The sequence below is a fragment of the Montipora foliosa genome, chromosome 7 (genome assembly GCF_036669935.1).
Source record: "Montipora foliosa isolate CH-2021 chromosome 7, ASM3666993v2, whole genome shotgun sequence".
NCBI classification, from domain to species: Eukaryota; Metazoa; Cnidaria; class Anthozoa; order Scleractinia; family Acroporidae; genus Montipora; species Montipora foliosa.
This window is the reverse complement of record NC_090875.1, coordinates 14,055,299-14,070,507: the sequence shown is the minus strand read 5'-3', so window position 1 is coordinate 14,070,507 and position 15,209 is coordinate 14,055,299. Positions and strand designations below refer to the sequence as shown.

Here is a 15,209-nt window from a genome sequence, read left to right as displayed (position 1 = left end):
AAAGTGAGATCTCCACTGAGTTCAGACGTCACCTGAGCAATGCTGTGAAATGTTGTTGTTGAATGCGCTGAGTGAAAAGCTGGCCTAAACATAAACACTTTAAGTGTCACTAGGCCTTTGATCCAAAACGCCAGAAAACAAACCTGTAATAATTGGGCTTAAATGGGCCATTCTTGTTAACGCCAAGATACTTTGCTTGCTCCTCTGTAAGCTCAGTCAAGTGGCCATCAAATGTAGGCAAGTGCAACATTGCCACATATTCATCTGAAAAGAAGACAAAGTACAGAAAATTCTTATCACATTCAACAACCGAAGAGAGTAAAAAAAAAAAATCTTGCTTTTAAAATATTTTGGGAACTGAGTAAAAAAAAAAACAACCAAACTTAACTTAAAGTCATGAAGAATCCGGAGATGGATGTTAGTATTGGAATTACAATAATTCTTATTCACTTTATGCTACGGAAACCATGATATCAGTTCCAGTTGCATGAGCCTTGGCTTGTGAGCGACAGGATTCTTTCATTTTTCCTTTCCCTTTTACATTTACAAGGACTCCAAAAAAATTGTTTCGTCAACAAGCTTAAATCCGTACAAAATAACAGTTCTGATCTAAAAAAGAATGAACCAGCAGCAGTTTAAGAAAAATGTTGTTATTATTACTTGACTTTAACAGATTTCCAGGACTGAAATTTATGCCACAGTAAAATTCCAGGACTTTCCATGATTACCAGGACCCGTACAAATCCTGATCTGTTGTTGTAACGCAGTTGTTGTTGTGTGTACTCACCCATCTTTTTTGGCAAAAGATAGACATCATGCTTGTATCTACCAGGTGGAGCCTTGTAAAGTTCAATTAATGCTATTGCCTATCAAAATTAAAGTATGTGTGATATTATATATCTAGAAAGATACAAGTGTTGGTCTTTCCAGCCGAATAAATCACTTTGAACTGTGGCTACAGTTTTGTCTTTGTGTTGTCAGCAGCAACATTCAATTTTAGTGTGTCATAGCATGAAGATTAAAAGCCTTCACGGTAACACTAAAGGCGGCGAAATACGAGATACAAAAAACCCTAAACTTGGCACGCAACATTGTTTCGTTGCAAGTTTGGGTCGATGTCTCCCGTTATTCACCTTGCATGATCAACTTGTCGCGCAACAAAAAGATTTGTTGCGGGTTGAAGAAAGTTTTTGCGCAAAGTAGAGCATGGGTCTACTCTGAACAACAAATTTTGGCTTTGTTGATCGTTTTTCATCAAGATCCCAACTTGTCACGCAACAACTGTGCTTGTGTACTAGCAAATCAACTAATCAGCGCCCTGTATTTCTTCAACCCCCAAAAATGTTTTTGTTGCGGGTCAAGTTGATCACGCAAGGTGAAAAACTCGAAACATTGACCAAAACTTGCAAAGAAACAATGTTGCGTGGCAAGTTGAGGGTTTTTGTATCTCGTCTTTCGCCGCCTTGATTCAGTTATTACACGAGGATCACATTAGTGCACCAATTTTTTTTTCTTTTTCAACACCACAAAATTGATATAAAAATGATCTTACTTTAATACTGATAACTCATCCTGCTAAATAACAAATCAAAATTAATGTGGTTCACCGACGTCTGTACTCTTATTGACAATGATATTCAACATCACAGTGGTCAAACTGATGTGGACTCGCAAAGCACAGCCACATTTGATTTGTTTTTTACCACAATGTTCAACGCCAAATAAAGTGCTAATTTCAGAGCATGACCAAGATCATGCGTTGTCTATAACTTTCTTGCATTCTGGTTGGTTTATTCCAAAAATGACGCAAGCAACGTTGTCTAGACTGTTATCAACTAAGGCTGATTAGCCAATCAGGTTGCAAGCAATTGTGGTAAAATATTTTATTTGATATAATTATCATTTTCCCTGAGTTTTTACACATGTACATGTGAACTGCAGAGTTAACAAAGCAAGTCTAGACTGAATGACAGGTGATGGTGGCAGGTGTGGCTCAGTGGTTAGGGCGCTTGCCTTGAGATCCGGAGATCCCGGCTGAATTTGTTCCTGGTAGTCCCTGGTTCAACTTCCCAGCTGAACTTGTAAATAGCCGACTGGTTTGCCTCTGGCCAGTTGGGATTCTTAACAGTTGTAGTTGTTGTTGTTGTGTTCTGTTGTTTCGTTGATTGTTTCATTGGCCCTGAAAAGCCCCTATGGGGAGCGGTCAATTACGTATGTATTTTTTGTATTTTTGTATGGTGCTCCATAACCTTAATGGCAAGTGAACCAACACTAAAATTCATTCTTTGCCGCTGATTATTTCAAACATTTTTTACAAGTACAGATGTACAGACACTTTACCTGTGTTGTGGACGTAATGGAAACTACAAATGAAGGAACACTAGAGCAACTCAGATTGACAAGACGACCCTGAAAGCAAAAACAAAACAAACAGACACAATCAGTTTAAATGTGACTATATGAAATTTAGGGATGTTAAGATCAAGGCATTGCTAGCCAGGGCTAGTGCTGTGGGGGGCACCCCAAATGTTGTGCAGGGGCCCCAATGGTCATTGTTGAGCCAAACGTATTAATAATTAACTTGATTGTCAGTTGTGACAAATTAATAATTTTTGTGCTCCTGCCTAAACCTCCTTTTGGTAAGTATGAATTGGTAAGAATTACACTCATGACTGCTTAAATAGTCAGTGTTACTGGCACCAGCCACTATTGGCACTGAGACCTGCATTAATGAAAGGAGATCTACACTACATCATTAATTTTATACTTTCATTGATGCATACATTACCTCTGCTAACAGCACAATTCTCTTGCCATCTGGCCAGATAATATGATCTACTTGTGTTCTGACCTTCTCCCACGTCAGATCTGATGTCCTCAAACTAGCCTGGGAAAAAGCAAACAAGCTTCAGTAAAAAAGTACAGACTGAGTATAGACTGAGTGTTTCCACATGACGTCATGGCAGCCATGTTGAAAGAGTAAAAAATTTTAACAAAGAAGCAGTGGCCATGTTGGGGTAATTGTGAAGAAGAGCTCCCCAAAAATCCTGTCGGCCGACAGTTGACCGACCGCTTACCGACAGTCTACCGACAGCTAACCAACAGGTTACCGATCGGTTAAGAAAAAAGAAAAATTGTGGTAAAAACGAGCAGTTAACGTGACATTCCGTAATGGTGATGTATGACTCGACAGACTTCACCTACTTACCAATCAACTGTTATCAGTTGTTATCAGATGCGTATAGGATATATCACTTGCGTAATTTACAACACACCAGACAATCTAAGAATCGCATTGGAAGATAATTCAATGGAAAATTCGGCTAAAAGCTCTGAAAACCATAAGCTACGTTTCAATACAAACACTTTCCTTCAAATCACCCTACAATGCAACGCGGCCTCTTATGGTATGTCATGTATGTATGAATGATGTTTACAATGTCGGCAAGTATCGCTAGCCAACGCTAAAACAGTGGACAAAAGCCATATTAGTAGTATAAGTGCTGCTCAAGGTATCGTTATGAACTGCCTTTAACTCTTTTCGCGTAGTGTATAAGCAATAGACAAGTAAATGCTTACGATCATTTTAGTTTGTTCCGCCGACAGGTTACCGACACGTTGCCAACAGGTCACCGACTGTCGGCCGACTGTTGGCCGACAGTCGGCCAACACTTTGGCCTCAAACATAAGACAAACAGTCGGCCGACAGTTGGGCAACAGTCGGCCGACTGTCGGCCGACAGTTGACCGACAGTCGGCCGACAGGGTTTTTGGGGAGCTCTTCTTCACAATTACCCATGTTGGAGGTCGGAGTGAAATATTCTTTTGGGAGTTGAACTCTATTTTTTTGAAAATTCTTCCTTTTGTTTTAGTATGCAAATATGACCAGTTGCTGGTCACAAGAGCGAAAACACTCTATACGGATCAGGCAAGGAGACAACCCAATTCATCTTACCACATCAACTTCAGTATTGGAGTGTCCCATGTTACACACAATGCATCCATTCTTCATTCTGTCTAGATGTTCTCTTGTAACAACATGTTTGTTGCCTGTTAAATAAGAAGGTGGTTGGTTACTACAGCATGAACCTTGAATAACCTTTGTTGCATGCAAGGAAGAGATCTTGACGGGGCATTAGAATATCAAGGCCACGGCCAGAAAAAAAAATCTCATTTGCTCCATAATGGAGGGAACATGGTTGAAGGGCAACAGCGATGTAAATGTTAAGAAACAAGAAATGGAGTTGTTTGTCATGAACTCACACTATACCAGCTGTTTAGTTATTCTGTTTACATTTTTCTAATAGCCCTTATTCACGATAGCAGCCATGTTGGTTTTCAAACTGTCATGCAAATTAGCCATGTGTTATGCTGAGGGGCAAACATTGGAATAAAGGCAAATTGCGGAAAATAGGCACGTCGAAATATTGAATTAACATTGCTAAAAGTACATTTTAGAATTTAGAACTAAGTACCTGAAATAATAATTTTATATCTTTTGATTGCCTCCGACATTTTGACCTTCTACTTCGTTATCTGCTAATTTTTCAGTAAAAAAAATTGAAGTAATTTGTGCAAGCATCCTGTTTTACTACTTAGGTGATAAATATTCAATGAACATGAAACAAATCATCTGTGTGGCTAAGATGTTCGTTATAACCTCTTGAACTTGTGTTGTTTGCCCCCTCAGAAGTGTGTTAGTACCTAATTTGCATGATAATAGCAAATCCAACATGGCGGCTATCGTGAATAAGGTCTATCGGATTAGTTGATCACTTAGGTGTGTGATCACTGGAAAAAAAAAGTCTTATTCCTTCTTTAAATTTTTACAGTTGGTTTACATTTGATTGGACCTCAAACTTTAACAGTAAAAAGCAGGGGACAACATCATACTCAGTTGAATGGTGGACAGGTGAAAAGCACAACAAAAAGACTAAAGAAATGGGGAGGTAGAGAAAATGCATTTGTCACGTTTCAACTCGGAGTACAGGCCAAAAACCACTGTTGTAAAGCTCTTTAGGCTCTGAGATATACACTGGTGATGGTCAGATGTCTTTCTTAAGGATTGCAGACTACATGTCTTAAATGTATTGGCTGAAGAAAGGAAGACAGAACCTCAACCTAACAGGTACTTTTGAGTTGAATCTCGTTTTTCTCCTTTTGAAGGAGATATGTATAAGGTACAATAGGTTGTCCCAGTAACATTTTCTGTATGTACAGCATATGTTCATATGGCCACAAAAATTCAAAGACAGTATTCTCATTCAGAAATGGAAAACTAGGACTGAAACCTCTTGAAAGTTATCTGTCCCATACCTGTGCAGGTGATTAAGATGTCAATTTGTTTCACAACCAAGTCAATCTTGACTACTCGAAAACCATCCATACTAGAACAAAAAAATTATCAGTTACTCATTACTAAGAAATGCATTATGTGTAAAATTATGTGTGTACGCCACCCATTTAGGCAAAAGTTAATTAAGTTGTTCCCGAACTAAAACTGATTTCCAGGACTTTGGTCCTGACCACCTCTTGCACAGTCATTGAGGAGTGCAATCCATATACAATGTAGGCAAAAATCCAAGTTTGAATTACAAAAATTCCCACCTGGAAGAATTAATTTTCCTGTTACAATAGCACTTTAGTGAACCAATGTATTTCACTTAGAATTAATCTCTCTCACCCTCTCACTCTTAGTTTCCCTTGAGACTCAAATAAGTTTGCAACTAGTATTCACTATATCACTCTTTTGAAATAAAAGTTGTCACCTTGCTACTACTTTTTCTAAAATTAATAAGGAAACGAAAAGCATCATTTTCCTCGCCATGAATTTTTCTTAAATCTGAAGATATGGGATGCAATGGAAGGGCAATTTCAGTTGCTGCGATGTTCCATGCACAATGCCATTCCTTCAAACGTTCCCCATTTTCGGGGGGTTCCTTTACAAACAAGCATTGCAGGCTCATCTTTTGTTTTATTTAACTGCTGGCAACTCAATGATACAGCCCGACAATTTTGCAACTAAAATTTGCAAATTTGTGACTATTAAATTTTCTGAATCCCTTTTCTACATGTATGTCTAAAGGTCAAGCTTAATGGAGACAGTTTTTCAGTGAGTGCTTAACCCATTGACTCCCAGGGGCTCCCCATTGACGAGTAAAAAGTCTGGCCGGTTTAGGCCGGTCTGGACGTCAAAGGGTTAATTAAACATGGTGTAAAAAATTTAATTAATGCTTCAAATGCAACTGCAATAATTTGAAAAGGACACTTATACCTACCATGCCTGCAGAGCACAAATGGGATCAATTTCTGCAACATACACTATGGCACCAAGACCTTTGAGAGCAGAACAACATCCCTTGCCTACCTGTCCGGATTAAAAGCAAAACAGAGCACTGTGCATAAACTGCCTACAACCTTTATCATCAGAAAGTGGTCAAAAGTTGGTTTCGAGATCCTGGAGGTACTGGAGCAGAGATAACGTAAAACAAAAGAAACAAAAGACAGAAAACAAAACTCCAAAAGAAACACTAATCCCAAGTAAACAAAAAACAATATTTTCTGGTACCTGCAGAAAGACCCTAGATTTTCTAGTTTGTGTTTCAAGGACAATAAAACTGTGAGCTCAATAGCCCATTTCCGAGTTGCTACATGCCTCAGTTTCAAGGCGAGTCCTGGTGCACAACCATTCAAATGGAAATGAGTTGTGCAATTCTTATGCAAATCTGTGAGCACCAAGATTCAATTCGAAACTGAAACAAGCAGCAACTCAGAAATGGCCAATTATTTTCATATTAGCTTTCAAACACCAGGAAGTCAGGTGCCTGGGGTCAGGATTGGCTAATTTTGAACACGAAATGGAGCTGCTTAACACTTCTGTGTACAAGATATAGGGTTAGCCATGTTATATCCCTTGGTATTATTGTACACAGCACTGTAATCATTTAAACATTCCCTTGAAAAATTCTGTAAGCTAGCCCTGAAGACCACCTCAGGACTGGCTGAGGGAGCAAGCGTCTGAAAATACATACCTCACCGTAGCCACAAACAAGAACCTGTTTTCCTCCAAACATTACATCTGTAGTTCTCTTCAAACTGCAAAGAAAAGAAGAGGTAAATATTCAATTGACTACAACACAGTCAAGTCTGACTGTGCACAATGAAATTCCAAACAAAATGAAAGTTAATTAACTACCTATCCAAGATTGATTCCCTACAGCAATACATGTTATCAAACTTAGTCTGTAAGTGAAAAAAAAAAAAAACAGATGAAATTTAGTGCAAATTCATGTAACAAGCAGCAAAAAAAACTTGCAATTGACCATTACTAAAATGTACTGACTAAATTTTTGTCAAGGTGCTCTTAATTCCACTACTGTAGGTTGATCACTCAAAAGAAGCTTACTTTGGTTACAGAGTCATTGACATTCATGGCTGCCACCGTTAACTTGCCTTGCTTTGAAAGCTGGTATAATCTATAAAGACAAAAAAGAGTTATATAATAACCTCTTGCACTAGTTTAATTTGAGAGCTGCAGTTTAAGTTATGTTTTTTCCCAGTTTGAGTTTTTCAAATTCAGATTATTAAACGAGCTATGAAGATTCCAACACACACATAAAAATCAGTCATGCAGACTTGAAGATTCTTCTGGGGGTCAATTTCGTGTAAGTCCCAAAATATTATTGACATCAGACCAAAATAGCTTGTCGCACCCAACCCATATACGTACTAGTCCTACATGTAAATTGTCAAATGAATCCTTTCTGAACATATTAATTTTATAGGAGGAGAATATCAAAAACCTACAAAGTCCAATGCCTTTTAAAATTAATACAAGCTCCTTTTTATAATACTGACATGGATTAGAAACAAAATCTGGCCGAACATTCATTGCACAAGAAAATTATTATACATGTAATGACAGTCACTTTATCTCAAGGTTATATGGCCAGGAACATATCTTCCCCCAATCCAGGAGACAAATCAAAAATTGATTTTCATAAGACAGGGGAAAACCGGAGTACCCAGAGAATAAAAATCATAGGAAGATTCATATACTTTTTGTGTCCCAAAATTGTTTTCAAGGCCTTTTAAGGACTATACAAGACAAAATCCATGAGTTGTGGTCCAGAATATAAAATGAAGTGCTCTTGAAAACAACAAAATATAATAATGAAATAGACAGGTTCAAGTGCCATTTCCAAACAAATGCCACAGTTACTGAGATAATTTTATTGTTTTGCATAGATATAATTATTTTATTTTCCAGGACTTTCCATGCCTTGTCCTTATTTTGCAAGCCTGCCTGGATTCTAGAATATGGGAAATCCATGACTTTCCAGCCGTCTGGATTTCCATGACCTGTACAAACCCTTAGAGAACGAACAAAATCAACCCATGTACACAAATTACTATAGTACGTCGTGCGAAATTCATCACCAATGACCACTACACTATCTGGACACTGCTCTACTAATGCCGCAACAAAATTAATCTTCTCTAAATAACAAAATTTCACGATTCCCACCTGTGCACACCAGTCACACTTTCCTCCACAACACCTTTCAGAGTATTGAAGGTTCCATTGAATTTCTTGTACATTAGGTGAGTGGCATCACCTCCGTCATCCAACACCATATTAGGCTGCCACTTATCTGATGTAATGCACTGTTCTATGCACCACCAGAAGTCTTCCTCAGACTCCCCCTTCCAAGCAAAGATGGGGTAACCTGAGAACCAGAATAAAGATGTGTTGGTGTGAAATGCTTATAATGTTCCTTTCTTGAATCAAATTAATGTAATTACAGTCAAACTATGTCATGCGTGACCAGTAGTTTTGAGATTTGAACAGAGTATTCACATCTGCATGCCAGTTTTAAACTTTGCTGAGGAGATTCTGTTTCAGATTCCTGGAGATATTTCCTTGATATATCGAAATACATACCTATGAACTTTCATTTTGTTATAAAATAAACAGTATTTGAAAAGTGAAAACTATTTCAAGCGTTTGATGAATTATTGTTCAAGTATTGTGCATTTTTTGTAGCAACTTTCAGAAGTCTTCCAATCAAACCTCGGAAATACATTACAGTTTTGTGGATACTGGCCGGCCACGCGTGACATGTATGTAGCTTGACTGTAATTCAAACTTACAAAACCACATCCCGATTGAGACTTACAGTACATGTATAGATTTTACTCGGTCTAACGCCACATAAGTTTACTTTGTCAATGGTGGCCACTCCAGGCACAAATAGGTAAAAATACCATCTTACAGAACCACTACAAACTATTTCAATTTTAATCTCTTAATTTAAATACCAACCTGCTTCAGCCAAAGCCGCTGCAACTTCATTCTATAAAAAAAAGGAAAAGTAAACTCGTATATTATTAATACCTATCCACAATACTCTCAACCTTTCTTTTAATAAATGTCATATCAGAGAAACCACAACATGACTCTAAAAATGTAAAACAGAAACAATTCTTGATTGCAATAAAATGAGAGAGTTTTACAGAAAATGGACAATAGCATACACTGTAGCATCTGGTTTAAGTCAATCGTAATTTATGTACAATTTTTTGAATGTATGTACTGTGTAAGTCATTATTTTATAATTATAATTTAAGGATTTGTATGTATATGTATGTATGTATGTATGTAGGTATGAATTGTATGTACAGGGTGTAGGTATAATTGCAGATTATTGTAAAGTCTATTTATTGTAGGTAAAACGTTTGAATGTAAATGTAGCCCTTCACTGTACGTTGTGTTTTGAGAATTGATAAAGTGTATATAAAAAATATATATATATTATAATAAAAAAAAAGTGTACGGTAACCGGCTTACCTGTGTTGAGTAAATGTTACAAGCACTCCATCGAACTTGTGCCCCAAGGGCTGTTAGTGTCTCTATTAAAACCTATAAAATTATGGAGACAATTATACTAAATTAAATGAAAATAGAAGGGGAAAAAAATCATAACGTAGGAAAATTAACATGGGTTCATATTGGAAATAAAAACTCATTTTAGTTCTTGCTTAAGGACGGTGCCTACTAATTAAAGATATGATATTTTTTCCCCGGTGTGTGATTATGCAGGAAATGTAGATCTTAGCAAGTGTTATTGAAATCCAAAAAGAAAATTGGGGGTAACCACGCATTTTTCAAAGATAATTGATGAATAAGATTTGTAAAAAGCTTTAAAATACAAAGCAATGCATGGCGTTCTTTCTCAAATCGAAACTTAATTATCTCTCAAAAATGCATGGTTACCCCCAATCTTCTTTTTGAATACCAAGAGTACTAACTAAGATCTACTTTCTCCAGATAGTTTTAAACCGCGCAAAAATATCACTGTAAATTAGCAAGCATTACCAATAGGAAACCCGAGTATCTCGAGATGCGCAGAACGTATGCGCAATAACAATAGTACGCACCATCCTTAAACAGTCATGTAATCTGCATAGTTACATTGATTACAGCTGTAGTTCTGTTCAGTGGCATGTACTATCTTCCATTCAATAGAAGCTCAGAAGTAACCTGTTCATGTTTTAGAACTGAGCAGTTATTACTGTGTTCAAGTTTTGCTAATCTTTCATAAGTTATTTTGTCCTGCTATCCATTCCCAAGATCGAAATATTTATTCTCCTACCTACATTGTACAGGTAGTACCATAGATTTCTTTATTGGGTAGTAGTGGGAATGCAGTCTTATATCAAGATCACACCTCTTAAAGATGACAATGATGTTCATTCTCAATACCTGTCTGACTGACAGTTGATTGAAATTGTGAGGAGAATTTACATGCTGATCACTCGGAGTCAAAGGGTTAAAAGCTACTTATAAACAAGTCTCAAAAAGTGTTTTCTTTTTTGATTTGGTTTTTTTCTTAACATAAATAAAGTGGGATATCATTAATGTGTTTATCACTTCATCTCATTTTCACCAGGAAGTAAATACACTTTTCAAATTACCAATTTCATTATTACCGTTAGTTAATAGTGCATTGTCGCTCTGATTGCCTAATTCAGTGGTGATGCAATAATAATCACATTATTATTAATAATTATTACTATTAGTGGATCAATGTCATTAGCCATTTACACAATCCTATTTGCTTGGGGTTACTCACTGCGGCCTGCGCAGTAACATGAGTGCAACCAACAATTTTGGCTCCTTCTAACGGCTTGTCTGTGCAATTCCGCTTTCTGAGAAGCATTAGACCAGGCATTTCTAAGAACAAATCACAAATGAACAAGTTAATTCATAGACATTTAAATCATTTTTTTGAACGCAACAATGGTAAAAGTAATGTAACCAAAGGTGATCTCACTCTGATGTTAAGGTTAGAATTGAAAAATTATTGGTTAAAAAGATAACTGCCAAATGTGTGAAAACAAGACCACAGTCTAAATTAACATGACTGTAGATCAAGCGAGGAAAGCAAGGGCTTCTACATTCTTACATGTACAGTTTGTTAATTACAATGTCATGTACCCACATGTCCATAAACATACTCTTAAAAGCCAGGGTGCTTCAGCATTTTGCCAATCAAATTAATGATTATTATTGCATTTGGAATGTATAACAGAATTTGTTTGAGTACTAACCATTTCATGGTAAAAATAACACAATTCATTTTTTTTTCATGCAGATAGTACATCATGAAAGCTGTAATTAACTACACACACAGGTTGCATCAGAAGTCTTTTCAAAAGGAAAATTAACGATAAAAATGTTGCACAAAGTTTTGATGACCTCATGTCATTGTTGTTAACTTTAAAGAAATTAATTTGACTGAGATAGAGTGGTTTTCAATCGAGTGTCGAAAGTAATTAGATAATGACTTTGGTTTTGCATTGCTTCACTCAGTGCTTGGTTCAAAGTTCTCATGCCACTTTTTCAACCAATCAGAAGTGAAACCAAAACCAATCGTAGCTCGCGCGTGCACATTGTCCCGCCCTTTGTGTCGGCTACGAGTAATTACTTTGAGTTTTGGTTTTACGACATTCATTTGAAAACTGCTCTATACATTTATACACAAAAATAGGTCAAGGACAATATCATTGAGGTCACTGAAACGTCATGTACTGTAACATTAATATTTCATCGTTAATTTTTCTTTTCAATATTGTTCTTCAAAATCAATCTTTAACCGAAATTTAAAAGTCAAAGCCCAAAAGGAAAAAATTGTTTCATTGCCTTATTAAATAAAGCAGCAAAGAGCAAACAATGCCTACATCATACATGTTGCCTTCCTTTACTGCGATTTTCATAATTCTGTGGAACCTCATCTTCAAGGGCCATTACAACCCAGGGTTCTCCTTATCAGGCGGTAACCAGTAAAATTTGCCGCTTGTAAGAGCACTTATTACCACCTGCAAACGCACAGAAGTCGCTTATCCTTTGCAGAACGTCCAACATTAACCAATTGCTTTACTGGTTTGAAAAGGTGCCATACCTGTTGCGCTGAAAACTAGGGAGAACCCTGACAACCCGGTAACTGCGTTTTGGCCTCCATCGATAGAGCTTTTGACACTAAGCAGAGGGTTGACGCGACACCATAGAAATCAATTATCGATGTGGGACATAACCTACCAAATTATCATCATCTTTGGTTCCCACAGGAAACATTCATACAATCAAACTTCAAATCAAATCTTTTTACTGCAGAACCTCTAGAAAGATATCATATTATCATAGCAATATTCAAGCTGTGAACTAAAGTAACATAGTACAGGTGTAAACTCCAATTCTCTTTCCAGAGGAGGAGTCAATCTTCCCAGGGAACATGTATGTTCAGAAATTAAACCAAAACGCAGTTTCAAACAAGCACTTGGAAGGCGAGATTACATAGAATTATGAAAATCGCAGTAAAAGAGATGTGTCCCCAGACCTTGCAGACCAAACATAGTTTTAACTAACGCTATAATTTATATTAATTGTCTAGACACTAGACCTTTTAGGTGTGTTTCAAATGAGCATACATTGTATTAGCTTTCGTTTTAAAAGACAGAGCAAACATGGCATAGACCTGACACAAAAAGCGGAATACAGTACTTAGTTTAGAACCCTGGACTCTTCAACTGAACCAGTTCCAAAAATTTAAAACCTCGCTCCATCTAATGGATTTGCCCTGTTGAAATAAATTATGTGTGTAACCCATCCAATCCCGAGAGTGAGAGACTTCTAGATTTTACTCTGTCCAATGCAAGACAATTTTACACTTCAATGGACACCACTTCAAAAATGAATGGGCTTATAACAACATCCAGGTACAATCAAAAACTATGAACCTCTTTAACCCTTTTTAATCCTGAGTGTGGCACTTCTTGATTTTCCTCTATAAAACCAGACAATATTACTTGTAAATGGGGGTTGCTTAAGACTAAACATTGCCAGTGATGAAACGTGCCCGATCCTTTTCCCCTAAATTCCTTCCTTTCCCATAACAAAATGAACACAAATTTTTACACAGTACAATGATGGCAAATTAGTAATTACAGTGTATTTTGCTAATAACTCCCCCTAGAGGGGATTTAAAAAATCAGCCTCTAAAGAGAACATTACAAAGTTCCGCTTGCCTTGTTCAGCTATTTCAATTTCCCTGCGACCAAAGTCAGCCAGCTTAATATTCTTAACACAAAAATCGGATCCACCACTGCTGTTTTTCTGTACATGGATGGAAAACGGATGCATTACACTTTACGTTTGTACACCTTTCACTTTCTGAAGAAACCAACAAAATGTCACTTTCTATTATCAAGTCATAGACACGCACACATAACTTTTGCATGTAGCAACCCCTGCTCGAAATGGTCAAACGTGTTTTACAGTGCGAAGCCCGCTACCGTTTCCACAAAACCAACATTTTTGATGAATTTTTGACACTTTTTATGAGGCTAAATATCATTATTAAGGTAAAGTTAAAACCAAGCCAATGAAGGCAACAGTTTCTCTTGATCTTTGGGGGGGACTCCAGGGAGGTTTGCAGGGGCATTGCCAAGTGCTTTGGCTTAGCTTGAGTCACCTTGTTGTTTACTCACTCGATATTCCCTGCATGTATCTCCCTCCCATGTTTTTAGGGTAAGTATACATTCCACACAATGGTCTTAGTGATGTGTTGATAGTTGCCGTGGGCGGTGGACTGTGTCTGGTTGCCATGGTGACCTCCTTGCCGCCGAGGAGAGTGCTCCTTCTCTCTTACCACATTTACAGCACCTACCCTCCAGTAAACTGGTGTAGTCTAGTGACACTTTTAACAAAGCCAACACATCAAAGTGGGCATAGGTAGACATTATGATTGATGTGCAGCGAGACAAAAATTAAAGTCTATTTTGAGTTCATTAGTTGATCGGCATGAAATTCCAAGTAAAAGTCGAGAATAGCAACTGTAAGTTTGTAAAGTTCTATATAGAAGCAGACATTGTGGATGGAATTGTACGTTTTTGTTTCTTTCACTCGTAGAGCATGTCAGAAGAACCTGTGACATCACACGTCAAGTCCTTTGTGGATACGATACAAGGACGAAGATAACAATTACACGAATCTAAACGAGGACAATACAGATAACTTTCAAGAGATGTTTGTTCATGCTGGTGTTTGTGAGAAGGTAGTGCTCTCTCATTATCGTTTTCACATAATTGTATGTTTGCTGCAGATATACAAAAAAAATATTTTTATCATTCAGAATTGAAACACTTAAAAGGTAATGGCTTCACACAGATAACATGTAATTAATTCTTTTTTACTTGTGAATTTCTTGAAAATTCACTTCCCGGCTGCCAACAAACAACCGAGATTCTTCCCATATGTCCTTAGTTTCGCGTGCGCTAATTTTAAAGAGTCTGATACCCTTCGATAAAATAAGTGTCAAAAATTTGTCAAAAAACTTGGTTGTGGAAACGGTACCATGCTTTGCAATGTAAGTCCACCTGGGGCCAGTTGCTCGAAGCCTGGTTAGCACTAACCGTTGGTTAAGAGGTATCAAAACCTATAGGTTTCCATGGTTAATTTAACGCTGGTTAGCGCTAACCACGCTTCGAGCAACCCGGGCCTGATGTACAATCCTCATTTTCTTTCGCGAGGGTTCAATCACACCAAAACACATTGTTTTGTCTCTTCTTTGTTTTTGTTAGTGGTCATTTGCGCTAACAGCCAAAGGCCCGGCAAGAGGACTGGTTCACACCACAGATAACATCACAAAC

At 37.3% G+C, this 15,209-nt stretch overlaps 1 protein-coding gene across 2 annotated transcripts in view; it reads right to left on the bottom strand.

Moving 5' to 3' along the window:
* The window catches only part of LOC138010665 (S-adenosylhomocysteine hydrolase-like protein 1), a 34,545-nt gene that overhangs the window by 2,848 nt on the left and 16,488 nt on the right, over positions 1–15,209 (bottom strand). For both annotated transcript variants that reach the window (XM_068857641.1, XM_068857640.1), the window contains exons 4-18: positions 13,587–13,674; positions 11,135–11,235; positions 9,850–9,921; positions 9,325–9,355; positions 8,527–8,728; positions 7,405–7,474; positions 7,195–7,241; positions 7,031–7,094; positions 6,278–6,366; positions 5,316–5,386; positions 3,955–4,049; positions 2,789–2,887; positions 2,341–2,409; positions 788–866; positions 144–264 (exon numbers count right to left, since the gene is read on the bottom strand). In XM_068857641.1, the coding sequence (XP_068713742.1) occupies positions 144–264; positions 788–866; positions 2,341–2,409; positions 2,789–2,887; positions 3,955–4,049; positions 5,316–5,386; positions 6,278–6,366; positions 7,031–7,094; positions 7,195–7,241; positions 7,405–7,474; positions 8,527–8,728; positions 9,325–9,355; positions 9,850–9,921; positions 11,135–11,235; positions 13,587–13,674 (1,298 nt within the window). The remainder of the gene's footprint in view (positions 1–143; positions 265–787; positions 867–2,340; positions 2,410–2,788; positions 2,888–3,954; positions 4,050–5,315; positions 5,387–6,277; positions 6,367–7,030; positions 7,095–7,194; positions 7,242–7,404; positions 7,475–8,526; positions 8,729–9,324; positions 9,356–9,849; positions 9,922–11,134; positions 11,236–13,586; positions 13,675–15,209) is intronic.